The 26,309-nt window shown below is 52.4% G+C and overlaps 2 protein-coding genes across 2 annotated transcripts in view; one reads left to right on the plus strand and one right to left on the minus strand.

Moving 5' to 3' along the window:
* Positions 1–24,447, plus strand: part of LOC128271725 (mucin-5AC) — a 41,215-nt gene extending 16,768 nt beyond the window's left edge. The window contains exons 2-9 of the mRNA XM_053009347.1: positions 3,692–3,921; positions 14,572–14,811; positions 18,580–19,043; positions 19,965–22,697; positions 22,932–23,434; positions 23,510–23,640; positions 23,708–23,878; positions 23,938–24,447. Of these exons, the coding sequence (XP_052865307.1) occupies positions 3,692–3,921; positions 14,572–14,811; positions 18,580–19,043; positions 19,965–22,697; positions 22,932–23,434; positions 23,510–23,640; positions 23,708–23,878; positions 23,938–24,231 (4,766 nt within the window). The 3' untranslated portion in view covers positions 24,232–24,447. The remainder of the gene's footprint in view (positions 1–3,691; positions 3,922–14,571; positions 14,812–18,579; positions 19,044–19,964; positions 22,698–22,931; positions 23,435–23,509; positions 23,641–23,707; positions 23,879–23,937) is intronic.
* Positions 24,448–25,044: 597 nt separating this feature from the next.
* LOC128270151 (uncharacterized) lies at positions 25,045–25,880 on the minus strand. The gene is made up of 3 exons (XM_053007555.1): positions 25,579–25,880; positions 25,307–25,498; positions 25,045–25,246 (listed from the first exon to the last, which is right to left on the minus strand). The coding sequence occupies exons 1-3, from the start codon at positions 25,878–25,880 to the stop codon at positions 25,045–25,047; spliced, it is 696 nt and encodes a 231-aa protein (XP_052863515.1).
* Positions 25,881–26,309: the final 429 nt, after the last annotated feature.

A 26,309-nucleotide genomic window follows, 5' to 3' on the forward strand; every position in this document is an offset into this window, starting at 1 on the left:
GTAAGCGGTTAATTTACGACCCTCACTCTGGGCGTCTGGCCCTATCGTCTCGGTAGGGGACAAGAAGCATTTGCAAACCATCGCGTAGGGCTGCGCTTCGTTGAGCCGAAGAACTCAACGCGAAGCGAAAAATAAACACATCTTAAACTTAATGCGCTACGCGGACTTTCGATCGAGATTAATTGGTTACGTCTGCGCAGCTTGAGATATCGCTATCGCTGGTGCCAATGTTCTGGTTGTACACCTCCATTAAGCGGAACAAATTGTTCAACGCTGCCCATCACCTTCGCAAGCTCCCCACGAGCGACTGCTTAACCTTGCCCAATCGGTAGAACTCTTCCATTAACGAGCTTCTCGTAGCGATGGGGACCTTTAACCAAATTGGATTGGACCACCAGCACTCTCGGCGGTCGGTGCGCTCGGTTCCGATGCGTTCAAAGTGTCCTGTGTGCTACTGTCAAGGTGTTTCGTAGCCATCGAAAATCGAAAAGACCTCCACCGAACCGCGTTGTTCCGTTCCGATTACATGATCACACAAAGTCGCGCGCACAGTCGGCTTCCGATGCCGTTCCGCACAAATGGACCCGCTGGAGGTTGCGCTCCGAACGGAGGCCAGGTTCCACCGTAATTTTCTCCAATTTTCTTAACGAATTCCACCGCGCAGCTGCATCTCAATTCGTCCGCATGGCCAACCGGAAGCGTTTGGCACCCTTTCTTTAGCCATCGCATCCGCTTTTCGGGGGTTTCGGTCGAGCGTCGAAGGTTTCCAATGCTTCAGACAATGCTGCCTTCGACCGAGTGCGCCCCGGTGATCGGTTGATTAGGCCCGTTTGTCCGGTTAGCCACCGCGGGGCCAGCTGCGTCAGCACCGTCATCTTGTTCCCAAACCGCGCAAGGTTAACAATTCCGTGCTGTGGCGTTTGAGCCGGGTGAGGTGCGTAAAGTGTAATGCGTTGAAACAATAGTTCACTCCGATGTGCGGCCGAATCGAAAATGGAAAATTAATTCGTACCTCGACAGTTCGTAACCCATTCCGGCGGTCGGGGATAAAGGCCACCGAGGGCTACCTTGATCGCGTTAATTGTTGGCGATCGCGGCTGAGAGATCAGACTGTTTGCTATATCCGGGATGTCTTGCTATATCCGGGACACGAGCCGTGCTTTTGGGGGAACTGCATTAAGAGAACTTCTCGCGAGGTCTCACGCAGCGAATCCACTTAGCCGCAGAACGCAGCACCGTGAGCCTTTGTACGTCACTCCATCAGCCATCAGAACGGCCGCCGAGAGCCGAACGCTGAGAGAGAGTTCTTGAAACAGCTCGAGATAAAGATTGTAATTTATGCCTTGTTAGCTTTGGTGCCTCGGTCTCACTTGGCCTCAATTGGCAGGACTGCTGCTGCTGCCGCCGAAGGCTGGAATGTTATTTTTTCGTCCACGATTAAGGTCAAGACCCTGCGCCGCCACCGCCAGCTCATCTGAAATCTGAACCGCTTCGTCCGCGCTGTCGTCCGCGGTTATATCCGGGATGGTTGGGTCAGAATGGTGGGTCTCTTCCTACGCTCACGCAGTGGCCCCTCCAGAACCCCAGAGTGCGTGCTGGATGTGACCTTAATCATCGTGTAAACGATCGCCCAGAAGCGATGCCGCTCCTTATTTATGATGGTTTTATTCCACCGTTTACCGGGGTTCCCGCTTCACCGTCGAGCACTTTCTGGCGACGACAAACCACATCCAGTTCGGCACGGTACTCAAGTCCTGGCGCGAGTCTCAAGAACGTACCACACGCGATGAGTCATTGGAAATTTGCGACCTCTTCTCAGGTGCGCCTTCTCGTGCCGTTCTCAGGTAAGTATGGACCCACCGTGTCCAATCCATCCCGGCATGTGGGGTTGTGTTGTTGATTCACGAATGTTGAGCTAAAAAAAGGTGGTCGTACCGACCGACAGACGGATTTGGTCCGAAAAGCCCGAAAGGTGTGAATGAACTCTCGCGAACGTTATAAGATCTTGAACGTGACCGAACGGGACATGCGGAGGGGGATGTCCGGCGAGCGATAGAATCCGCGGGACACACAAGCACACACGGTGTGCCCTGTATTTTCCAAGAATGTCGACGCACGATTAGAATAACTGATGACCCCCGTGGCTGGCACTTCTGGCGAGTTGCGCCCACCGGACTAGAGGGGGCCCGATGCATGTGTCGAACTGCTTGAAACGACTGCTCGAAATAGTCCGCGAAGCATGAATGGATCATTAATATTGCCCCGTCAATCCCGACAGTGGCCGCAGCGCCCGGATGGTTCCTCGGCCACATTGCGGAAGCAGAATATTTATGTAGCGACGCGTATTCGCATTCTGGAATTCCTCAGTCCCGGGAGGGGCGCCCCAGAACCCCCACTCCTCCCCAAGGTGCCAAGACCCGGTGTCGGTGGGAAGGACGGCGAACTGGCATCATAATGGTGTCGTATATCTTTGGTGACGACGGAGTCTTGAAAAATTGCATTCGGGCAAGGTTTCAACTGCCACAGCGCGATTGCCGAGCGACCCCCGCACGTCCCCCGACGCCTAGCGTCACGTTTCGTCCCAGGGCCCAGGTTCATTTGTCGCTCGGATTGGGTCTTTTTTATTCGGTGCCACCACGAGATTATGGTGCAACCTGCTGCTGCACCGGAGCAGAGGCCCCCCCCCCGCAGCTACCCAAATCGCAACCGCCCGCAATCTGCATCGGGCCAGGTACATGGGAACGCCAGTCCGCCTCTGGCGTGGCGCAAGCGACCCGACCAGCTTGCGGGTTGAATGACAGAAAAAGGCACTCGCCGCGCACTATCTGGCCCCGGTCTGCCGGAAAGTGGTTTTCTCGTTAGCGCGGGCGCTGCATGTGAATGAAGGTGGGCCGCCCGGCGACGGAGTTTATAGCCGCGGCCAAAATAAGGAGGCTGTGCGGTGTGCCGAGTGTACGTATGTGCTGGGCGTCCATTTTTATTTTCCTCAACGTCGGCAACGGCAACAATTTTCAATCCACCATTTAACGTGGGCCTTATAAGGGGTTTTCACCGAACCCGGGGGGTGTTTCTAAGAAAAAAGAAAAGGTACTGGATCACACCGCCACGGCGCTTGGAATGCACTTTTCGCGATACGGTGCATGCCAGATGTCGCCTTGCCTCGGTTGGGCCATCTTACATTATTGTCTTTAAAAATTGGTCAACACTTCACGAGGTTCGCGTTCGCCCCATTCAACCCGATGGATGGATGCATGGACACCGCAAAAGGGGCACGAAACTAACCCCAAAAAGTTACGGCATTTATAAACCGCAAAACCGATAGATGTTTGACGTCCGCGCGGGGAATTATCATTTTTTTCGGCTAATTTTTTGGGTGGCGAGCCTAATTTATGCTGCGCCCGGGGTTGGGATGGCCGTTTCAATGGGACCATGGCCATGAATAGGCGATGAATGTGGGCTGAATGGGAAAATGACGAGTTTCAAAAGAGGCTGGTCGGCGCTCGGCCGGCATTTTCTTTTTCCTCCTTTGTGTATTGGGTTATTTATTTATCGATAACGACAAATTATGGCGCATTAAATCATGGCTAGTGAAAAGGAAGCCATTTATGGGCTGCCGATTGTAGGCTCAATTTAATCGAAAATCTTCCAATCGATTCCGTGGTTATCACTGTCCCTTTCTCCGTCCTTCCAGACAACAACTTCTACTTTGCCCAGTCGCAGGGCCGATTCGTGCCATCGTTCGAAAACCCTCGGAATGGGTTCTTTCCGTCGACACTGCAGCGACAGCAGCCACCGCCGGACTCGTACCAGGAGCAGACTCTGTTCGTGAACAGCAACAACGTGGACCGAGGCTCCAGCTCCAACGACGGCCCGCCCGGCTCGCGCGGCATTACGCCGTCCTACTATCAGTTTACATACACGGTAAGTGCCGCCTCTCACCCTGTCACCCTGTATGATTCCCGGCCCGGTATTACGCCAAGGTCGCCTGTATTTTTGGCAACCCGTTTGGCAGCTTAACGTCCCGATCCGAATGCAGCCGAACTTTGGATCTCACGTAGAGTGTTGTGTCGCTTTCCAGTCAGTGTTTGCTTACTAGTAGTGGCCACGTTGTAGTATGCCGTAGTTGTAGTGTAGATTAAAGTGTAGCTCCCCTTTGGTTTCGCTTTCTTATTATTAGCTTTTATTGTTGTAAATTGTAATCTACCCCCTTCATCGGTTGCCACCGTTATTAATTAAGTTACGACGCACGCACACACGAAAGTAACCGATACGGCACGGAGACGGAGTCGAGTAAAAGATGGCGACCTTGTCATACATTTCCTACGAATGCAACACCGGCTTTACGAACGCGGCCCATTTACTCGTTGCATCAGACGTCCGAGAGTCGAGTCTTAGCTGCGTGCTGCCGGGGGTTCGATATGATGTAGTCACCGGTTTTATCAAAACACTTTACGGATCGTTTGAGGCGCCTCATAAACCTTCACGCCTACAGAGTGCGGGTGAATTGAAAAGCCTGTGACCTTGAACCCAAAACGTTGCTTATAGTATTAACGTTCAATCGCAAATCAGTTAAGGTAATGTTACCTTGCTGGGTTCACTTGATCATCGAAGATCACTTGCGATCGAAGTTGGCAATTTTTGGCAATCAATAAATGGTAGCATGTAGCCCATGCAAAAGTGGCTTCATCGAAACGCCCAAAGCGGTCCCTCGTCGTGGCATTAGCCTCGGTTATTGGAGGTTAAGCTGTGGCAACAAAAAGGCGACCATGTGGCGGACCAATAAAAACAAGCAAACAGCAAAAATGTTTGCAAACAGAAAGGTCGGCCATCGACCAGCGGCCCACAGCGGGTGCCGGCCACGTTCGACCCGCATGTCAAGATGATGAGACCACCGGCCGGCCGCACTTGGCGATTGGCGGACGATCGCTAGGACCCGTGCCGTGACTTATCCGTCAAATCCGCGCAGTTCCGCGGCTCGTCCGAAGCGTTGAGCCGAAGACATTGGGAGGCTTTGTTTTTTTTGCACTGCACACGTCGTGCGGGAGAGTTCATCAGTCTGCTGTTGTGACTGCACCGCCGTCCATTGGCCACACGACGTCCATCATCGCTCGATGACGAATGGGTGGAAAGGCACTTCATCATGATCATCGATGGCACTGGCGGCGCCGGTTGTTGTTGTTGCTGGTCTGCGCTTCTAACGTGCGCTGATGAAGATACCGTTCGAAGACGACGACGACGACGACGGTGATCGTGATGATGATGATGATCGAAGGGCTGCTTAGCCGGCGCTGAGAGTGCGCTTTCAACACCACCCCCAGACCGGTTGGGTTGGCAAGAAAGTTTGTAGTCGTTTGGTTAGATTTCCAAGCGGTAACACGTGTCTGCTAATTGGTTTTTGAAATTTATGAGTGTTTTATTGTCATTGAGTTCCCTGACTCACACGAAAGGAAGTCGATCGAGCAGAGAATGCAGTCGATATTTTAATGATAACGGAGTTGTAGAGTTTCCAAGCTAGGAATGACTGAATGACCATGCACTACACTACCTTAGATCTATGCTTGCCTCTGGATCTGTGGTCCCGATCTGCGCTTTGCCAGGGTCCAGGGACTATTCGAACCACTCAGCGATCTCGCACCTGCGCGCCGCGGGTTCACAGTCGCCGGGCGGCCGACCCTGCCTTTTATGGGGGGTTTTTCTATTCGTTTCTGCGATGGCGGCGCCACCACTGCAGTCGCGCAGCGCGCTGCATCCTCGACTTGGGTGCGCACGAAAAATTGAAGACGCGGTCCGCGGTCCTTTGTCGATAACCGCCGCGGCCGCCGCCGCCACCGCGAGAGTGGTCATTGAACTTTGGCTGGGCTGCAAAGTGAACAAACTTCACGGGTGAAGGAGCTTGGCGGCGGTGGCCAAGACGTTGGCGATGGTAATGATGATGCCGGCCCGCTGAATGGCGGTCTTAGGGTAGGGCTTCGTCTATTCTCTCCATCAGCCTCCATCATTACTGGTGGCGATGATCTCGGCGTACCTCGGCCGAGGGTCTGGGCAGCCTTTTGGGTGTCTAAAAAAGAAATGAAATGAACGCCTAACAAAGGGTTGAGCTGGGGCTTGTGAGTCCGAGGGTTGCGGACGACGCAACACCATGACCTTCGAGGTCGCGGACCGCGGTCCTCAGTGGCTCCGAGGCTCTTCGTTTAATGTTGCGGTTTATCGCTCGATGCCGGGCTTAGCCTTTTCGATGTCACTTCAGCTGTGGCTCCTGAACCACACAGAGAAGGAAACGGATTTGGCCAGCCACTCAATCCAAAACCCAAACCCTACACTCGTCGGGGCGATGGCGGCTGTGGTTTTATAACTGCCAACTGCAAGCGACTGCTGACCGCTCCGCAATAATAATATTCCTCATTTCCGGGAGCCATTTTTCGGTTTCGGACCCCGGGGCCACTTCCTGGTGTTGATGGTGGCGAAGTCGTAAATCGTGTCGCCATCTTGTCAACGAGTGAACGGCACAGATGTGAACGGGCGAGCCCGTTTGCCATTTGAGAGAGGTCTTTAAAAGTCGTCGCCATCGTTGTCGTCGGTCAAAGGTTGGGTGGCGCAGCGCTTTCGAGCAACTTTACCGACTCTAATTATCTGACGCTAACGATCCCGAGCCGAGTGGGGATCGCAGCCCTCGACCGCTACTGCCGGTTAATGCCTCACGTGCGTTATGAAATGGGCTGTACGGGCAGAACGAAAGTGAAACCTTCAGATGAACCCGTGGACCGTCTAGCTTGGCGGGTTCAAACCGACGTACGTTTGGTTCCGCCACGTCACGGCGGTGAGTTATTGAGATTCCGATGATTGGCGGTTGTGAGGAAATTAAGCTTCCCCCACGACGTTGATCGAGCGATAGGCCTACGTTCGTGTTGGTGCGAGGAAGTCACATACCGGCCGGGAGGCTGGAACGACGGCGGATGCCGTTATCCGTGAGTCACATCGAAGATATTAGCGTAACTAGCGCCCTCTGTGGTTCCGCCGGCGAAGATTTGCGATTTTGGATGCTGCCTGCGCATCGCATGGTGGATCATTGTTCGGCACATTGTTCAGGCGCGAAGAAGAGTTATGCGCAGATTGTCGATGAACCGCTCCCACCGGAGTTTGCGCAACACCTCAGAATGCATCATAAAACGAAGGTTTGTTTTTTGTTCCAACGCCGACTCAGGGTTGGTAATTAGCCGGTGTTCCATTGGCGATGGCTGCCAGGCAGTTTCCATCAATCGGTTACTTCTTTGGCTGATTGGTTTACTTGCAAAGAACAATTGTTACTTCTTCTGTAGCGCTTGGGGTGTTTGGCTCACGCTATGACTTTATGCATACTGAATGGTATGTCAGAAATTTAGTAAACGTCATAGGGTTTCGTTTTAGTATAGTTTTTGTTTGTTACAAAGTAAAGTCTTATTTTATTCATTGATTTGATTGATTGATCAATGAAACAACTCCAACTCCATTGGTAAGCTGGAAGAAAAGTAAAATGTCGCTACCGAAGTAGGTCTGCACGGGTTGAGGCGTTGCCAAGAGTAATGAAGTATGGTGCTTTTAATTGAAATGCTTAAACATCTTGGCAATAGAACGATAAAAGTTTTCTGTAATTATTAGCGAAACAAAGAAGTAATAGCAAAAATTATCCTTAAACCGACTAAAATATGTAAAATATAAATACGAAATCTTAACAGCTGTAGTACTGAAATTCGGCATCGTCGGGACTACTTTGATCGAGAAGTTAAAGACTATCATAAGACATTTCCGCATAACAATTAACGTGCTCAAGAAGTGTCACTGAAGAATGATTCACACCATCCACAGTTGAGCCCAATTTTTTATAGTCGATTTATTTAATAACATTAGAATGGTATAGTAACATAAATCATCTGGAAAAGTGATGTCTTATGCTTCATTAATTTTCTTCAATCATTCTTGCTAACCGATTTAAAAGAACGTTGCGTAGAAGAGTGCAACCTATTCCGTTCCAGTCCAAGTTTGGATTAAATGGAATCTCTCACTTTTTCCGAGCGGCCGATAGGACTGGGCTCGCGTGTGTGTGTATGTGGAATTGCTCCGGAAATCCAACTCTGCTCGGCTGCCCGCTCGAGCGTCCGTCGCCTTTCGAAATGGAAATTTCTAACGTTCGGCCCCTGGGCTGAAGCCGGAACCAATGGTGGGTGTTTCGCTAAGCCATCCACCGGCACTTGCACCGGCGTTGTTGGGGCTACGCAAACATCCGCCACATAAGAAAGCGGAAAGCAGCTGCAGCAGCGGCCGCAGCAGCATCGGGAGCTTTTACTCCCGCGGTAAAGTGCAGCTCTCCGTCACCGGCGGACAATCTATCTATCGGACCGGATCGGTCCGGCGAGAGGAGAAGTGAATCTTTGTTTTTTCTGCGCGTTTTCTATGCTTTCTGCACCACTTGTTGGCCGTGTTTGTTTGTCTGTTTATACCGCCGGGTGGCGGAAAAGCGTTTCGTTTCGAAGGAAAACCTTCATGCGCTCCCCCCTGCACCTCATGCTATCATTATCTCAATTTATGCTCCGATCGACAAACTTTTCCGCCACGGAACCGGTCCAACTCCCGCTGGTGGGCCGATGGATTCCTTGCCGTTGCCCGGCGGTGTTGCCAATCACAAGGCGCTGGGTGGAAAATCGGTGCGCGAACAAAATTAAGCCGCCGGCAATGCCAGCCAATGGGCTAACTCCGAAGGCTCGCGAGCGAAGAAAGCATCACGTTCCGTGCTGCGATTCAATGAACTTTCTTCGCCGTCGTCGTCGTCGTCCGATGCTGCCGATCGCGTCGCGACTGGGGATCGGTACCATCGGGGCAAGACTCGGCCGGAGTCGAGTGGTGTGCGTTTTCTTATGCTTTGGAATGCTTTTTATGCTGATCGGAACTTTTACTCCATCTCTCTCTCTCGCGCTCTGTCGCCCTTGATTGATGTGTCTGGCAATCTCCAATTTCTAATGGCCATGTCGCGGGTGAGCAGCAGCAGCAACCGGGATTCGGTTCGCATCGAAGAGCCGCGGACCATCGACTTTTTCCCCGTTCTATAATTACTGCACTTTTACGCCACCGTACGATATGGGCTACGGTGAAAATGCACACCCACCGCGAATGAAGGTGATTGATGCGGAGGCTGGCACCTTGCGAACGGCATCATTATGGCGTTCGTGGCGTTTTCGACACATGTTAACGCGCGTTTTCGGCGCTGTTTAGAAAGTCCCTTCTGGACGTGCCGCAAACACGTTTCTAGACAAGTTTGAACATAAACCTAAACGGTGCGGTGGTGGGGAACACATCGTTCGATTCGAGTTTGTGCAGAACGATTAGACAGAATTGTTGGTCAATGGATTGCAAATTGCCAATTAAAACATCGCGCATAATAGTTGCTCCGTCCTCGTTTGCTCGAGGCACAGGCAGTACATTGCAAACTGACAGCATTGGAAGGCTATGAACTAATGGAAACACATAAGATAGAACTTCCTTGAATGCTCCCTTTGATACTATTTTATGGAAATACGTATAATTGTCTTGAAAGTAAGATGCCCATGCTAATGCCCATGCCCAAGCCATGCTAATAAGATAAAATATAATTTATTTTGCATGTAAGACCAGGTGACCGAAAGCACTCCTTGGTAGTTGCATCGGAACCATACTTTGCTTCTAATAAATCAATTATTTGACAAAGAATAAAACCTTGACACACAAAATTTACCAGATCGTAAAATTGTGTGAACTAAACACAACTAAAGATACATACAGCCTTAAAATTATGCCTCAAGTTTCGTACAGTCGTCAGCGCTTTACGATAGCGTTCAGGAACTGGCCAGTGACAGCCGTAGTAACGGACTTTGGTGGATTGGTTCCATTTCACTTCCCCGATCAAGTGTCCGCTGTTGCATCAGATCCGAACAAACCCGCACAGCCGCACAAAACCACCATTAGCCGCCATTGATACCGAGCGTGAACATACTTAAGTCGCTTGGCACGATCGCTAAAATTATACTCAGCCGATTTATGTTCGCTTGTTCGGGCCAACACCCGGGATCGGTTTCAGCGGGCCGCATGATTTGCATAAAAGCCCGCCACCACCAGAACAAATCGGAGCCCAACACAGTTCGGTGAAAGAATATGATCGCGCCCCGCCACCGGCAACAATCGTGACCCCTTAGATTTGCGTCGATTGCGGCCGGGTTGGTCGATTAATTTAGTACCTCGATCTGGTGCGCGAGAGGTCGGTCGTGCCATTTCCGACAGGCGACACAACGCCGGCCACGGCGCACTGTGGTGGGGATTATGGGCGCCGCCACTCCTAGCTGGGTGCTCCGGAGATTCCTACCAACCCTCGATGCCATTCTAGCCTTTCAACCGCCACTTAATGCAGGAATGCGATCTAGATTATGAAATTTGAACAGAAACCGTTCACTCCGGGCTCACTATTCGTCTAGGGCGCGAGATCGACAGCGACACACAGGGGCACGACCGGTATGCGTCAGAGCAAGAGCACTTCTCTCGACCGGTGTCACTTCGGTGTCAAACACTAGGAACCTTAAGGGGGAGGGGCGCGAATAGGAGTCCGATGAAATAGTGGCGTTGTCAAGCCCAGAATATTGGCCAGAAGTCGCCTTTGGTGTCAGAGAATCGGTTGCCGGGTGGAACCAGTTTTATGGCGACTTATTTTTCAGGGGGTCCTTTGGTGAAGCTGTTGCTGGCACCCTGTGCTAGAATTCGGCTTCTTGACACCACGTTACTTCGTAATGAGGCACAGCGAAAAGAGAAACCGACACACCAAAATTGGTGTGGCTGACGCACGAAGGAACTGCTTCCTGCTGGGAGTTCGACATGGACCAATTTAATGGGGGAAGTTTGCGTGTCCTTGCGTGTGCTCCCCGGAAGGCCCCCGGGATGGTGTTGGAATGCAGGAGTCACAGAAAAAAGGAGAAGCCACACCGTCGAACGAGTTCTGCAAGTAGCAAAAGAAGTGATAAATCATTTTTCGGATTATTTATGGAATAAAAAAAATTCGATTCCCAAGTGAACCCAAGTATCGGCTTGAGATATCGATTACGGTAGCTGTCGAATCGTGCTGGGTACCGTTAATTCCAACCGTAATCAACGCAATGAGAAACCACTCTGTCGAAGTTGAGAATGCGCTTGACCTGCTTTTGAGCGGTACGTTTTGGGTGCCTTTTGGGTGCCTTTTTTTGGCCAGCCAGCGAAGGACTGCAGGTCGCGTTATAAATAGGGTCTTGGATTGGAACTCTCTTTTTCATACTTAAAAAAGAACCCCTTAGACCTAAGAAAAAAACTTGACCAACCGCATCCAACATAAATAACTAACAAAATGACCACACGGTGACGGTGGACACTCTGCTACTGAAAACCCACCTCCGGACCTGGCCGGACCATGCCGGGTAATCATGCCTTCTTTTTCTGCATTTATGCGACAAAACGTGGGCCGTGCAGGGCGCCGAACTTTTTACGATCCGGTTGCCGGCGCAAGAAGTATGGCGCAAAAAAAGTAGCCAACCGACGGATGCTGTGATTTCTTGGCCCGGTCAGCCCGGCCCGGTTCATAGCCGTCGCCGACCGAGCGTCCTTGAGGACCGCAACATACGCCGGAGCATATTTCATGCCCCAAAAGCGTACCGAGCACCGAGCGAGTCTTTGTTACCGAGCGAGCCGCGTTCCGCAATCGATCGATTAAGACCGGGATCGCGCGGCGGATGTACTGGGCCACGGCAAGTGGTCCCACGTCCTCCACGCGAACTGTGCGCCGGGGTGGGGCAGCTTAATTCACGCCGCGCTCTGTACCTTTTGGGTGGGGTTACATACTTGCCTGCCTGCCTCTCTGTCGGTACGCGGCCCACGGTGCCCGGCGGGCCAAGTAGCAACAGCAGCAGTAGAAGGTAAAACAGCATTCACTGCCAGTCCAGCCGCACGTACGTGAACGCATGCGGACGGCCATTTCAAGGACAACGGCTCCAGCGATCCGGTCCAATGGTACGGGCGTCCCACCCCAAGCGAGTGGCAAGAATTGAGATCGATCAACCAGGAAAGAGAACGACCCGGCGCCCATTCCTTTCACATTTAATGTCTCGATCGCCCGCGTGTCGATTGCACCGGATGCAGTGCTGCCAAACAATCCTGCGGGGATGGTCTCGGAGTTGCCGATCACAGTCGATAGCCAATTAGGACCGCCTGGCAGGCAGCAACATTGCTCCAGTCGATTAGTACCACTCCGATCGGTTGGGTTCTATTTACTCAATTAGGACGCCCCTCTAATCGGTCTGCGGCGGCGGCTCGCCGGGACGTGAATAAGGATCTCACTTTACAAGGTGGATTAATTGCGTGCTGTAGCGGCGCGACGGTGGCGCTCGAAAGCGATTTGTTTTCCGCGCTTCAGGAAGCCCGCAAAAGACGGCAAGGACGGGCCAACCGGGTGACAAACGACGCGTACGCGATCGTTAAACACTCGCACGTTCTGCTGATCAATTAAGATAGGTGGCGGTGTTTGTACTAGGCCCATTAAATTTGCCCGTGGAAAAGGGCCTGTTTATCGGGCCCAACTTATTCCCCCAACTTCGAAGCCAACGCCCAGGCCTAGGTATCTTGGCCGACGGAATCCCTGTCCGACTAGACCCTAGGCGTGCGCCAATTAGCGTGCCGAAGATGCGCCGCCGGTTGAGATCTTGGCAGCTGGTGCCAAATTTCACAACCAATTTTCGATAACAATCCGCGCCATTCATCATCGTGATGATCGTCAGCCGGTTTCTTGCAAATGAGGCGCGCTGCACGCACGTTGGCAGATTCCCAGCCGAGCCTGAAGATGGTTCCCATCTGCCGAGCCGAGCGCATGATGGTTCTATCGATTGGCAACCGCGGACGACGACGACGGATGCATGAAATCATATCTTAAGCCGGTGATCTTTGCCACCAATTCACACTCGAACCCGGCGCACATAATGGCGGCATTGTTTTTGCCACTGCCAAAGTTCGGCCGGCAAGCCACTCCGGGCGGAGTGGAAAGCGCCCCGTTCGCCGTTCTCAGAATGGCGCATTTTAGGGGTGCGGCGTTTCGGGGCGGCTAAGTGGCCGTACTGCGGATTGCATTGTTTCTCGAGGCATGCTAACGGAGGGAGGGGAACGTAATTAGAAAGGCTAGAAAGTCATTAAAAATCGCGTGGACCCATAAGTAAAGGTGGGACACACAAACACACGCCCGCGCAGAGGGCAGGATCATTGCCATCGACTGCTGAGCGGACCCCTGGAGCGGGCCAACACTTTATGTACGCTCGATGTGCCGATGTAGGTCAAGTCGGTTTGCCGGCTGGCTTTCGATCAACCGTATTAAATCGGAGAGTGATTGATATTCCGCGCATGTAGGAGGTCCAACTGTTCGAAGCTCATTTTTTCGGTCGGGACTGTCGGCCCGAGCGAAGAACTATGCCACCGTGCGCCATAAGCGGACTGCTGCTGTTGCTGCTGGTGGCCCGTTTCTCGATGGCCACGGCCCTGGTGAGCTCACCCGGGGGTCCGGTCATTCCGTTACGGGTTATCCAGGGAACTAAACTAAGTCCTACGAATGACCTGCTTGGCCGCACTAGCGGGAAACTAAATTATACCGATTCTAGTCTGGATTAAAAAAATTATCTCTATTTAAGAGAAGTGAGTGCATACATTTTTAATGGTACCTTGACAATTACGTGGCTCTTCTCGACTTAACATATTAGCAGCTGGGTTCTTAGTTTTGACTGTGTCCATGACTGATGCATAAAAGGCTATTTCACTTATCGATTGGACGTAATAGACCATCGTTAGCCATCATGTTGTAATGGTTGCAAAGCTAAAACGGTTCCTTAACTCAAATGCAATCGATTACGTCTTGCTTAACAATAATCGATTTTACTATTTTGAGCGCCTTTATCGGTGTCTTCATCCGGGTTGACTATCCGTTCAACTATTCCCGGCACTAGACGTAATCGTTATTGAATTAGTTAGGGTGATGCTTTGGTTGAGGCATTACAAAGAACATAGCTAACAAAATACAAACTTGGCGAACTACTAAGGATTGATATTTTATGTATAAAGTTATGCTTAGTGGAAGTTTGATGCGATTGGCAGTCAAAATTGTATATATTCTTGTGATGCTTTTTTGTAAAAAGGTTACTTTCGAATGTGCGTGTGTGTATCCATCCGTCTCTCAAATCTTTTTTCGTTGTAAATGTGTAAAAATTTATGAAAATATCATTCACATTTTAGATTTACTGTAATTATGCGTCAAATAATCTTAACAATTTCTTACCTTGTATTTTAGTTTGCTTTATTAATGTATTATCCTGATTTAGTATTTCCTGTACAAGTAGCTCTTTGTTTTCGTGTTTGCGTTTTGTGTTTTACTATTTATCTGTATTTTGTGTTCGTTTTATGTGTGCCGTTCATCCCGCCCGTCCTTTACCTCCTATCCCGCTCACCGTTTGCTGCCCCTTTCCCGGCTGCCCACATGAATTTCCTTCGCCCCTCGCCACCTACCCCGGTGTACAGACCCCTCGGAGTGGGGATATTTTCGAAATATCACCACGACCGTTCTCCGCGACGCCATCGTCCAACTCCGGCTTTCAGTTCGCGCGCAGTCCACTGAGAAGCGACTTCTTCTCTAATGGACTCACGCCCAGCCGGAACTTCCCGGCCGGAGCGAATCGGCCGCCGGTCAGCTCGCAGCGCAAAAGTCCCTTCAGCTCGACGGCCGGGTTCGTGGAGCCCTCGACCACCGAAACGCCACCGGTAAGTACTTGGAGCTGGGTGTGTGTGTGTGTTTGATTGGGGCTTTGGTACACTCAAGGATCTTTAAAGGATGCACTGGTACTTGTATTAAATGGATGCACTGGTGAAGACACTGATCGTGTGGGGTTTCGCAAAAGGGTTTGATTGTAAATAGAAGCCGCAATGCACCGTAATGCAGATCACCGTTTGCTTCATAAACTAACATTGAACCACTTCTAGAGAGAAACCCGATCGCGGAGTGCATTCTGCACTTTCTTCGAATGATTTCACAGCACGGCAGGCATCGGATTAGAGCGTTTGCATAGGCACTACCTCGTAACCAATTAAGGCCAACGTCTTGTAATGAGCACGTGGGGGGCGGGTAAGCAACCACCCACCACGGTTGTTACGCCAAAACGAGGTTACTAATGGGTCCGCGTCGGCGCCTGCATCGCAAGTCATCGGCTCGTTAGCTCGGCGGAAAGGAAGGAACCCTCGACCGGCCCAGGCAATTGCACCGGTTTCAGCTGCGCTGGACATTGGGCCAATCCCTCCGGTGGCCCAGCCAAGCCTAGTTGGGACCCCTCCCTGGTGGCGTCTAGTGAAGCGTACGATTTGGGTTACAGTCTTACATCGTCACTTCCTTGCCGTGGAGTGAAGTTTCGAGGCTTTAAAATTTAGCAAAAAAAAGCTTGCGACTGTTGCGTAACCGTCCCGCTTTTATTCGGCTTCCTCTACGCTGTCCTGTGTGGAATTCGTCGATAGGTTCAGGGGCAGCACGGTTAAGGCTAGTGGTTACGTCTGGCATGTTTAACACGGTTGCACATTCAATTAGAAATCACCGCCAGCTTTTGGCCTGCAACGCAAAGAACATCCGTGGCGAAGGCTGTGGCTCAGGCGCGATCAACCGGCAACGAAACAATGGCGAGGTTTGGTTCTGACCGAACACTCTTCAAATTCGCATTCTAGGCACCGCCACGCGGAATTATGCTCACGTCTGCGCAAAGACGCAGAGAGGGAACTAGCTGGACAATGGCGTCGCAACATGAGCTACATTAAGAATTTTAATTGATAAACTTACTGCAAACGGTTTGACGTAGCTCTGAGGCTTTCCTTTTCCCATGTCAAGAATTCCCACGGGCCCCGAATGGGCTGTGGTCAGTTGCACAACCTATGAACCGCCTATGCTTTTAACGGCGGACGCCCGCCACACACACACCAAAGAAACACCCACGAAGGCCTCGCCATTTCGTACGGCGTTTGTGGCACTTGTTTTGCATAACTAAATCCACCCTCGGAGAAGATCTCACGTCGGCATGTATCAGGGAAGATCCGTCTGTAATGTGTCCAATCAGTGCGCCATCGCGGCTGGAAGTGGACCCTTTCTATTCGTTCGATTGATTTCGAGCAGAATGTGAAACGTTTGAACGAAAATCCGGACGGAATTAGTGATCGCGATTTCGTCGTAAACGATTTCGACGAGAACCGGAGTCGTGCCATCGTCACTGGGATGGCGGCCTCGTCGTGTAATGGCCTGCTGGGGTCGAAAGAAAGTCGAATATAAATCAGAGTGGCACTTGGAGAATTCTTGGCACTCGGGACGTGCCGTGATTACGTGAGCACGGTCTTAATCGGCATCGCCTGGTACCCTGGAACCCTTGGCACGACCCGGTTGCGTCAACGTTGTGCTCCCATATACACTACAGAGAGAGAGACGCCAGCGTCAGAGACACGTCTAGTTGGCGAGCTAAAATTTTCGGCCCTCGGCCGACGTGGGCTGGCGTAGGCCGATCTAGGCCATTCCATCGAGGGTACGTCGCAGCGTTACTTCCTCGACTTTGTGCCCCGTCGTTAGAAGTGGGCCGCGGTGAACGAACGCAAGAACTTCGTCCGCCGTCGTCGGGAGTCGTTAATAATTTTGACATTTGGACAAAAACCATTCCGCCGTTCCCGAGGGCGGCCGGACGACGATTCGCACGAGGGCGCTCGGACCTGGGCGTCGTGCCGGGACACGAAATTACCACCATTGCTGGATTACTAAACCGACGTATCGAAGGGTTGGTTGTGTCTTTATTTGTGTGTCGCTCGTCTGTCCAACGGGCCTGTCATGCCACGCCATGTCAGATCGCGTGTGGACAGCGCCAGAAGCGTCAGTCTCTGCGGAGTTCTGGGCTCTTTCTTCACCGAGCCGCTGTGACTCACCTCGGGGGGGCACGCGGGTTTTTATGGCACTGTCCTCAAACCCGCGGGGACGGGCCTGGAAACGTGTGGATGTTTATGGCCGTGCGACAACAACGGGACAACGGGACAACGGACGAACGCGCGTTCTGCAACCGCGAGCGACTTCACTTCATTTCAGCAATAATCGAGAATGATTTTTCAATTTACATACCGTAAGCGCCGACCCGCCGCCGGCTGTCATGTCTGAGCAAACAATCCCCGGGGCGCCGTAGGCCAATTTGACCTGGCCCCTGCCGACGACTTCGGATCGCTTCGGGTACACCAATAAATCGATTATTATGGCCAATCAATTTAATGCTCGGTCGCGGAGTTGGCGACTTCCGCTAGAATGTACTGCCAACTCGGCCGTTGGGCCGTAAATTAGATGGCCGAGCTCGAGCATTGCGAGAACCAAAGGGCCCCCACTCCGGACTGTTTGCCAAATCGTATGATCACGACCACGTCGCCGGAATGAAAGGTAAAACACCTTCGACGAAAGCGGTTGCGTTCGGTTATGCAACGCGAGCCGCCGGGACACGCCAAGCCGACGCATTCAGTCTAGACGGTAGCGTGCGGACGGCTTTCCTGAAGGAGTCGCGCACGAATCGGTATCAAGTAAATTTGGTCCACATTTTGGTACACAATCAACGCGTGCGCGCGTGAGGCATGTCACTTATGCGAGCGAGAAACTTGATGGATGAAAGTAGTCCCGCCGAGCGCAGAAGGCGAAGTGGCGAATGTTTTGGAAAGGTACTGGTGGCCTTAGGTCAGGCTAGGCTCCAACATGGGCTGGGCTGGGCCCTCGGTCACATGAAACGGTCATACAAGATGAAAAACAATCATCTGAGTGGCTTTACGCACAATCGGAAAGTAGAAGGAATTCACGAAGGACACAGCGCACGAAGCTGTACTTCGGCCCTATTAAGTGCTGCCCCGATTTTGGTTCGATTGCGTTTTTCGGTGCGTTACCTTCGGCCGAGCCCGACAATGCCCCCCCCTGGTTGGTTGGCTGAACCAATCCCAAAAACCCTCCGTACCAGGTTGACTCGCCGACTCGCCATGGGCTCGGCCTAGGGCATTCCGATGGACTAGGGCGAGAATGCCACGAACCACGGAGCTTTTGCGCCACCCTCTTTTAAGATAGCCGTTGCCTTGGCGATCACGGCCAGCTTGACATTCGATAGATCATCAGCGAGCGTGTGGTAGCCGCGCGCGGTACCGCTTAACGATGGTCCCGCAAGAAACGGTTCACACACCACAATGGGACAGTTTTTATGGGTTCTACTATACTTTTTTACGGTTATGCGATTATCACGATTTTCCACCACCGGGTGCTCCACATGGAGCTGGAATGTTGTGTGTTGACACTCTCCGGTGACCGTGTCTCGCCAAGTTGCGCGTCTTCGGGCCAAGCACGGCACGTTCGCTGCCAGAGCCCCACTGGATATTCTCACAAGACCCACCAAGGAATTCTCGGCACTAGCGGGGGGGAAGTAGGGTAGGGCTGTTACCGATTGTGTGCGCTAACTAGTGGCATCGCTCGTCTCTCTCTCTCTCTCTCGTCTGCAGCGTCCACCGCCAGTGGCAGCCCCGGCGCCAGCAGCACCGGAAGCAGCATCGGTACGTGATCGCCAGTTGTCGTACATCTCGAGCCGTGCCCGACCGTTCGCGGCCGAAGAGCAGCAGTCACGCGGCCAGCAGCCTCGGCAGCCACAACCTCGCAGCCCCTCGCAGCTGACCGCACCCGGAGCCGGCGGCAGCACTCGCAACAGTTACTCGAGTTCTAGATCGAAGCCGACCGATAGTGCTGCTGCGCCACCGGGCGGTCGGCCGGTGAGCCCTCAGAATGGAAGCTCCAGCAGTAACGGTGGCAGCAGTCGTTTCGGTGGCTCCGGCAGGACCACGCTACGCCCGAGTCGCTATCGATCGACGTCCACCACGCCGCCACCGACGTCGACGACCACGGAAGCGGTGACCGAGCGAACCACGGCGGCCGCGGACAGTGCCGCCGTGCGCAATCGGTTCAGTGGACGGTAAGTTGGCGGCGCGTGCATTCCGAACCGCTCGCAAACCCGCTATCAGCATCACCGCCTCCGATACGTGATCCCTACAAGGGTTTCACATTCCAGACGGTCCTCCGCACCATTTTTGGTTTCCTGATAAGCGCGACTTCGCGAAGTACCGCGCGGTGTGCGTTAGGCAAATTAGAAGCGAGCGGGCAACCCGGTCGAATCGGGGAAGGTATCGTATCAGTGGTTCGGTATCGGGTCTGACGCCCTAAACCGGGATGCGCGCCTGGCGCTCAACCGGTCACCGTACTAAACGAGCTATAATTAAATGGCCAGTTAGCCAGGGTGATGCATTCTCATTGCCGCGATGCCAGCGCTCAGATTGCATTGAACAAGGCCGCGGAACATAATCTGCTGTCGGGTTTTTATGTTTTGCATACTGGCTACGTTTGGTTAGGCGAGCGAATGGACGCGCTGTGCTAGTCGGCTAATGTTCTGCATTTGCTGCCCGTTTAAGAAAAGGGAAGAATTAATCGTTAATGTAGATAAGAGTTCGCAGACGCTGCATTTTGGCCGCGTAGGAATGCTAGCACAGAGACCCTGATGTTATAGGCGTCCATTTCACCTTGAGGTGAAGTTAACCCATTCGGGGATTGTTTTGAATTACCTTACTTTTGTTGTAAATTATGAATTTACCCATGTTTTATCGCAACCGTAAATTCAATTGTCTTAAGTAGGAAACTTTAATATACAAATGAAGAATTTTCATTGAAAAAAAAGCAACAGGTGACGCTGATTAGAGTCCACCCCATCGCCTTCGTTGATTGAACAATTACCGTTTCGTTGTGGACTCCCTGTCAGACATCTATGGAGCCATTAGCTTAAAAGCCTACTTTGCCTCTTATGCAAAAGCATTCAATAATTCTGTTTGCGGTCTAATTTCAGGACACCTGCACCGAGCGCGTTCCGCCAAGCGTTCGAAGCCAAGCGGGTCCTCTCGCCAAACAGTGCCGTGGTGGCACCGCGCGCATCATTCGTTAACCCGGCGAAACCGAAACTTCCGACGACCAGCACCACCACAACGACCACGACGACGACTTCCAAAGTGCCGATCCTGTCGCGATTCATCCACCAGGCGGCGAAACCGATCATTCCGAGCATCAACATCACCCACAATGGGTCGGCCAAGTCGGCCGAGGTGATCTACGACTACGAGGACTACGAGGAGTCGAAAGAGTCGACCGGTTTCGACGGCGAAAAGGGGCAGGAAATCAACGACTTCCAGCCGACGCCGGTGGCGAAGAACAACTCTATCGCTCTGGGTGCTCCGGACGAGCGGACGTCGGCCGGGAGCGAATCCTCGACCAGCGGCAGTGAGGTGAACCAAGCCGACAAACCAGAGTCAGAAGATCCAGACGGGAGACTGAATAACATTAGCGAGAACGAGTACTACGATTCGGTGCGCGAAGCCGAAGCCGGCCAAACCCCAGGCGATTCGGTGGGCGTTGAGGACCACACGATGATTTTGACCGACAACTTCTACCTACCGGGCTCGGACGAAACGTTCGAGGAGGAGGACGAGGAACCGGAGAGCCTGCAGCGGGAGATCAACGGTACGGCGGAACTGGGTGCCGATCAGCAGGAGAAGGTATACGACGAGGAGTACGTGTATGAGGATGAGGAAGCACCGACGACGACGGTTAAGCCGACGATTAAGAGCGTCCCGGCGCCACCTTCAATCGCCCAAGACCCGATCGACACTTTACAGTTCTCGGATGAAGATTTGAGGGACCCCGAGCCGGTGGCAAGTGCTCCAACCTTGCCCGAACCGACGGTGCAGGCCACCAAGGAATCACCGACCGAAGCGACATCGACGGCGGCCCCGAATGTGAGCTCCGAATCGACCACGCAAACGGAGGGCAATCCTTCGTCGACGACCGAGCGCATCGCAAGCTCGAGTGAAGCGGAAGGCGCAACGAATGCGACCACCGAGAGCTGGGTCGTGGTCCACACGAGCCGCAGTGTTTCCGGCGCGCGGTTCCTGCCCTTCCCGCAGGTCGAGCAGGACGAGAAGAAGCAACCGGAGCAGGACTCGAAGGGCAGCAACGAGAGCGGCGATCTGGACGTCACGACGGCCAGCATGAGCGAAGAGGCGGACCGCGCGACAACCGTCGCTCCGCAGCAGCCCGTCATCGGGGTGACGGGGGTGGGGGATGAGGGGTCCGACTCGATGACGACCGAGAAGTCGTTGATTGCTCACTCGACCGAGAGTATTATCGACAAGCTGGACCGCGTGCAGTCGGAACTGTCGAGCGGACTGTTTGCCGGTAAGTTCCCGGTGCTGAAGGACCCCGCATCGGAGGACCCCAAGCTGGCCAGCTCGACGGTGCTGCCCTCGGTGGTGATAAGGAAGTTCCAGCCGAACGGCCGGGCAACGACTACGAAGAAACCTCGCCCGGGGCTGACGACGACGGTGAAATCTGTCGCGACCACCGAAAGTCTGGTGAAAAAAATTAAATTCGAAACCATCGAAGACATTGCGGCTCTGCTGCCGGCAGACTATAGGGCCAAAAATGGTAAACTGAAGAAACCGGAAGCGCCGGCGGATCCAGTGGCACCAGCAACGAAGGAAACGCTCGCGGACGAAGCCGGCGCCCGTCCGGAGTTGGGTAATCGATTCCGCAGTGCGAACATTAGCCGATCGTACAAGAGCAATGTGCCGATCCAGGAGCTGAGCTCGCTGCTACCGAAGGACTACAAGCTGAATCGCACCGACGAGGACATCAAGAACACGAACAACCTGAAGGAACTGATCAGCAAGGTGAAGGTAAGCGAGAAGCCCAACGCAACGTTGGACGTGTTGAAGAAGGCCCAGAAGGTGGACATCAGTGCGTTCCTGCCGCCAGGCTACAAGGCTCCAACGGCGGAAACGAAACCCGAAACAAGCCCCGGCTCCAAGGGTCCCGTATCATTAGAGGATGATGTGAGCAAGTTCCTGCCGCCGGGCTACAAGTCGTTCAAGACCACGAAAAAAACGACCACACCGGCTCCGGTGACGATAAAAGACGACATCAGCAAGTTCCTGCCGGCGGGCTACAAGGTGGCCAAGGGCAGCACGCCGGTGGACAGCACTTCCGAGCGGTCGAAGATCGCGCTCAGCAGTGACCTGAGCAAGCTGCTCCCGCCGGGCTACAAAGCTTCGGTCGAAGAACCGAAGCTCGAAGCGGAGCCTATCGATCCGAGCAGTTTGCTGAAGAAGATACAGTTCAAGGACGTATCGGCACTGCTTCCGCCCGGGTTCAATGGGTCCAAGCAGGACGACTCGGCGAGCACACTAGCAACGCCGCCGGTCGGTGGCAACGGGTTCAAGGTGGTGTTCCCCAGCCGACCGGGAGCGAAGAAAGCCCTGCCAGGAACGGCCGCACGATCCACCACGGCCAAACCGCTGCATGCCGAAGGTCCCGGGGTACCGAAGATAGAAATCCGCAAGGGACCACCGACGAGGGCCACCACAGAGTTCACTGGCTGGCCGACTCCTTCGACGACACCGATTTCGATCGAAAAGTTGCTCGAACAGCAGAAGCAGCAGGAGCTGCTAGAAAAGCTTCTCGCTTCCTCGACCAGTACGACAACGACCACTACCACGACGACCACAACGACAACCACAACAACGCCACGGTAAGTGTCTGAGGCGCATTCGTTCCGGTCGTTGACGCGCACCGCGGTGGGGTCGATTATGGGAGCGTGGCGTTGCAGTTACCGACACTTGCGTGATGCGTGACGGCAAGGTCGCCACGGCCGCCTAACGGGCCATTTAAATTCTAATGTTTCTTTTTGTTCTTGATTTATGATGGGGTTCCGTTCTTTATTCGTTCTCTTGCTATGCGCCTTTTCCCTGGACGCTTCCTGTAGACCCACGGAACCGGGTCTGTGCCACTCGGAGTGCGATCTGGCCGGCACGATTCGTATCGTCGACGGTGTCAAGTGGGTACCGGAGCTGCTGGATCACAACACGGCCGAGTGGAAGAATTTGGCGCACGAAGTGGAAGCGGAGCTGAACGAGGTGTACAGCAACGCGAAGAATCTGAGCAAGTGGTACAAAAAGGTGCGCATCGACAGCTTCAACAAGGGCAGCGTGCTGGTCGATTATTTCGTCGAGCTGACGGATCTGACGCGGGACGTTAACACGCTCGAAATAAGAAAGCTGTTCCACGAGGCCTTGGTGCCGGTTAGTGAGCCAACCACCACAACGTCCACGACGGCCAGCAGCAGTCTGGAGGAGTCGGAGGACTCCGAGCGATCAGAGGACAACGAGACGGAACAGCGAGAGAACCTGCAACCGCCAGTGCCCCGTGTCAAGGAGGTGTTCCAGCTGGGCAAGTTTAAGGTCGATCCGGTGTACACCGATTTCAGCGGTACGTTGGGCAATGGTTTCCCTCCAAAATGGTAGAAGCACCTTTCCTGACACTTTACTCTTCCTCTCCATTCAGTCATTCCGAAGCCGATCGTCGTGGCGGGACCAGCAATCGAGGACAATCTGCTCCTGCCACAGTGGGCCATTGCCGTGATAGTGATTGGCCTAGCATCGCTTCTGTTCGTTATCCTGTTCGGTGTCACTGTGGTAAGGACCTTCTGAATGCGAATGTCTCAATTGTGGTGTGATGAATTTAACGCCCATCCATCCGTAGCTCATCAACCGCCAAAAGGCCTCGAAAAAGAAGGCTCCAACCCCACTGACGGCGGACATGCTGAACGAGCTGAACAAGAACCACATGGGAGGGATCGAAAACTTTGGCTCGGAGGATCTGTACAACCTGGACGATGCGTGGGACGATCGTATGCACGACGTAAAGCCAAAGGTATGTATGACACTCGATGGCGTACGGTTTTTCCGCTAACCGCATTCCCTTCGTTGCAGCGATTCTCCAACTCGATGCACGGCAGCAGCGCATCGAACATCTACGACAGCTGGCGATCGCAGCGTCATCCGGAGAACTTCTTCTACGATGACTACGGACTGAAGGGGTCGCACTACCCGCCGAACGGGCACCATAGGTTACACGATCCGGCGGCGTTCATGATGCACGAGCCGCCGCCTCCGCCGGTGATGGCCATGTACCCGCCGTACCACCATGCGCCGCCACCACCCAGTAGTCACCACTTTAGCAATAGCTCACGACGCTACTATCGAGATTACGATCCCAACTTCTGAAATGGCTCGTCCTGCCATGGTGTCGAAGAGGTTTACTGCTTCCAAAAAGTACCCACTAGGTAGCACACACACACACCACACGTCCACGTTGCGTTTGTTGCTGTTTTTTCCAGCCACACAAACACGTCCCATGCCTTGCTCGAAGCGGGCTCGGGAACCGGGCGTACCGTTACGGTAGGATATCGTACGAGAGAGAGACCGAGAGATAGTGAGCGTAGCTGCTAATGTATATAAATTATTTATTTTTAATAAAAAGAACATACTATAGGTGTAATTGTAATCCGACTCGCAGTGATTTTTTGTTTCCATTTTCTCCGAACGATCATCGAAATGACTTCATTCCGTTGTGACCCTTAGCTGCTATTCTGGTAAGTGAATCGGTAAGTCAGTTACTTAGCACAAATTCGTTGCAAGATCTAGGTTTGAAATAGGGCATTTTTTGCATTTTACATATTAATTTCTTTCGCCAAATTCATAAGCCAAACGCATTGCGCGCGCGATGCACGTCAAAGATGTGTGATAAAATTGCATACTTTTAGGCGGAATGTGGTAACCGAAATTCCACTTTGAAAAGGGAATAAACAGTTGCAACTGGATGCAGCATTTTGACTTTACAAATTACTGTTTAAAATGTGATAAATTAGCCCAATCGTTGTAAAATTACAAACAAATATTGCACATATACAGTTTTATGATTTATTGTCCAGGAGTATTTATAGTCACAAATAATTTTAGTGTTATTTCGCCAATGTTATCAAACCTGAAGAATGAATAATATAAAATAGATTGTCTTCGAAGCTATCGCTCCACCCGCTAGCGATCGCTGTTTTTCGATACACTGCGACCGCGGTCGCACGTCAAGGTGATGTTAATCTGCAAACCACCGGGAAGATTTTTCACGGTCGTGTTGTGCAAGAGCTCGGATTCGTGCTTGTAGCTCAACTCCTCGAGAAACATGCAGCCCTGTCCTTCCGGATGCGGTGGGTCGACGGCACTTTGGACCAGTGATGGAGATCTGAAATTGATTGACAATGTTTGCGAAAGTGGCCGACGCACGGGGATGATCTGTACTCACGTTAACTGCTGTCGATTGTCGGTTCCATCAGTGCTCGCCGTCTGGGGTCGCGTGATTCTGTGACTTCTGAACGTCCCGACGTCCGGCGATGGGTGTCCAAAGCTGCGCGTTTTGGCCTCGAACAACGAACGGAGCCTTTTCACGGACCCTTCTGCACTGGGCGGCGGTGTATCTGCCACACGCTCGACGGCTCTACATGCCATGAAGAATACGACACGGAGAAAACCAATCCATCAAGCGTTATCGTAACGTTCTTAAATTAAAGTACATACTTATCTTCAGCAAAATGTGTGCAACAGCAGGAACGTTCAATCGGTGTGTCACTCGCTTTCTCAGTGTTGTTCATTCGGCGTTGAAACAGTTTCGCCATGTTTTTCACGGAATACTCGTAGATGCTTCCACAAGCGGTACAAAAGTTTTCCATACTGTCGCGACTTTTTTCCGAGCCGGCAAACGCTTCAAAGTCTCCGCACGTTGGTTGGTGCTTCTCGTACTCTTCTGGTTGTTTGAAAAAATCTCGTTTTACGTTCATTTCGCCAATAAAATTTGTAAAGCTGTTCACGTGACTGCTCATCCCGAAAATTGCGTACAAAATGATACAGTTGCTCAATGTTTGCTGGGATATACTAGACGGCTGGTTGCTACGGGCAACCGGATGCTGCAGCAAGTTACCAAAGATGAACACTCGATTTAAGGTCGCAACGCGAGGTGGTACTAAATTGCCGTTGGTAATAATTATACTTTGTTAAAAAAGGGAAAATTTAAACATTCACTAAGGTAACATTTATTGCAAGAATTGTCAATTAAGATGTTATTTCTAATAAAACCTTCATATTCCAAATTGAACATAGGGAAACGGAGTCACCCTTGAAAGTGCAACTCTTGTGCTGCTCAACATATGGATCAACAGCAGCTGCCTGTACCCCAGGAGGGAGCATTTAATAAACAACTTCAACACGCTTATTATTAAACTGCCACCGCTCGGCTGGCCTGCTGGGTGGTA

This window comes from Anopheles cruzii, chromosome 3, assembly GCF_943734635.1.
Source record: "Anopheles cruzii chromosome 3, idAnoCruzAS_RS32_06, whole genome shotgun sequence".
In the NCBI taxonomy this organism is placed as follows: Eukaryota; Metazoa; Arthropoda; class Insecta; order Diptera; family Culicidae; genus Anopheles; species Anopheles cruzii.

Bases quoted from the DNA above. Each gene is read 5' to 3' on its own strand.
- LOC128270151 (XM_053007555.1), bottom strand. From the start codon at position 25,880: ATGAGCAGTCACGTGAACAGCTTTACAAATTTTATTGGCGAAATGAAC. The intron at 25,499-25,578 runs GTATGTACTTTA...CATGGCATGTAG, and splicing joins ACACATTTTGCTGAAGATAA to AGCCGTCGAGCGTGTGGCAG. The intron at 25,247-25,306 runs GTGAGTACAGAT...AATCAATTTCAG, and splicing joins GACAATCGACAGCAGTTAAC to ATCTCCATCACTGGTCCAAA.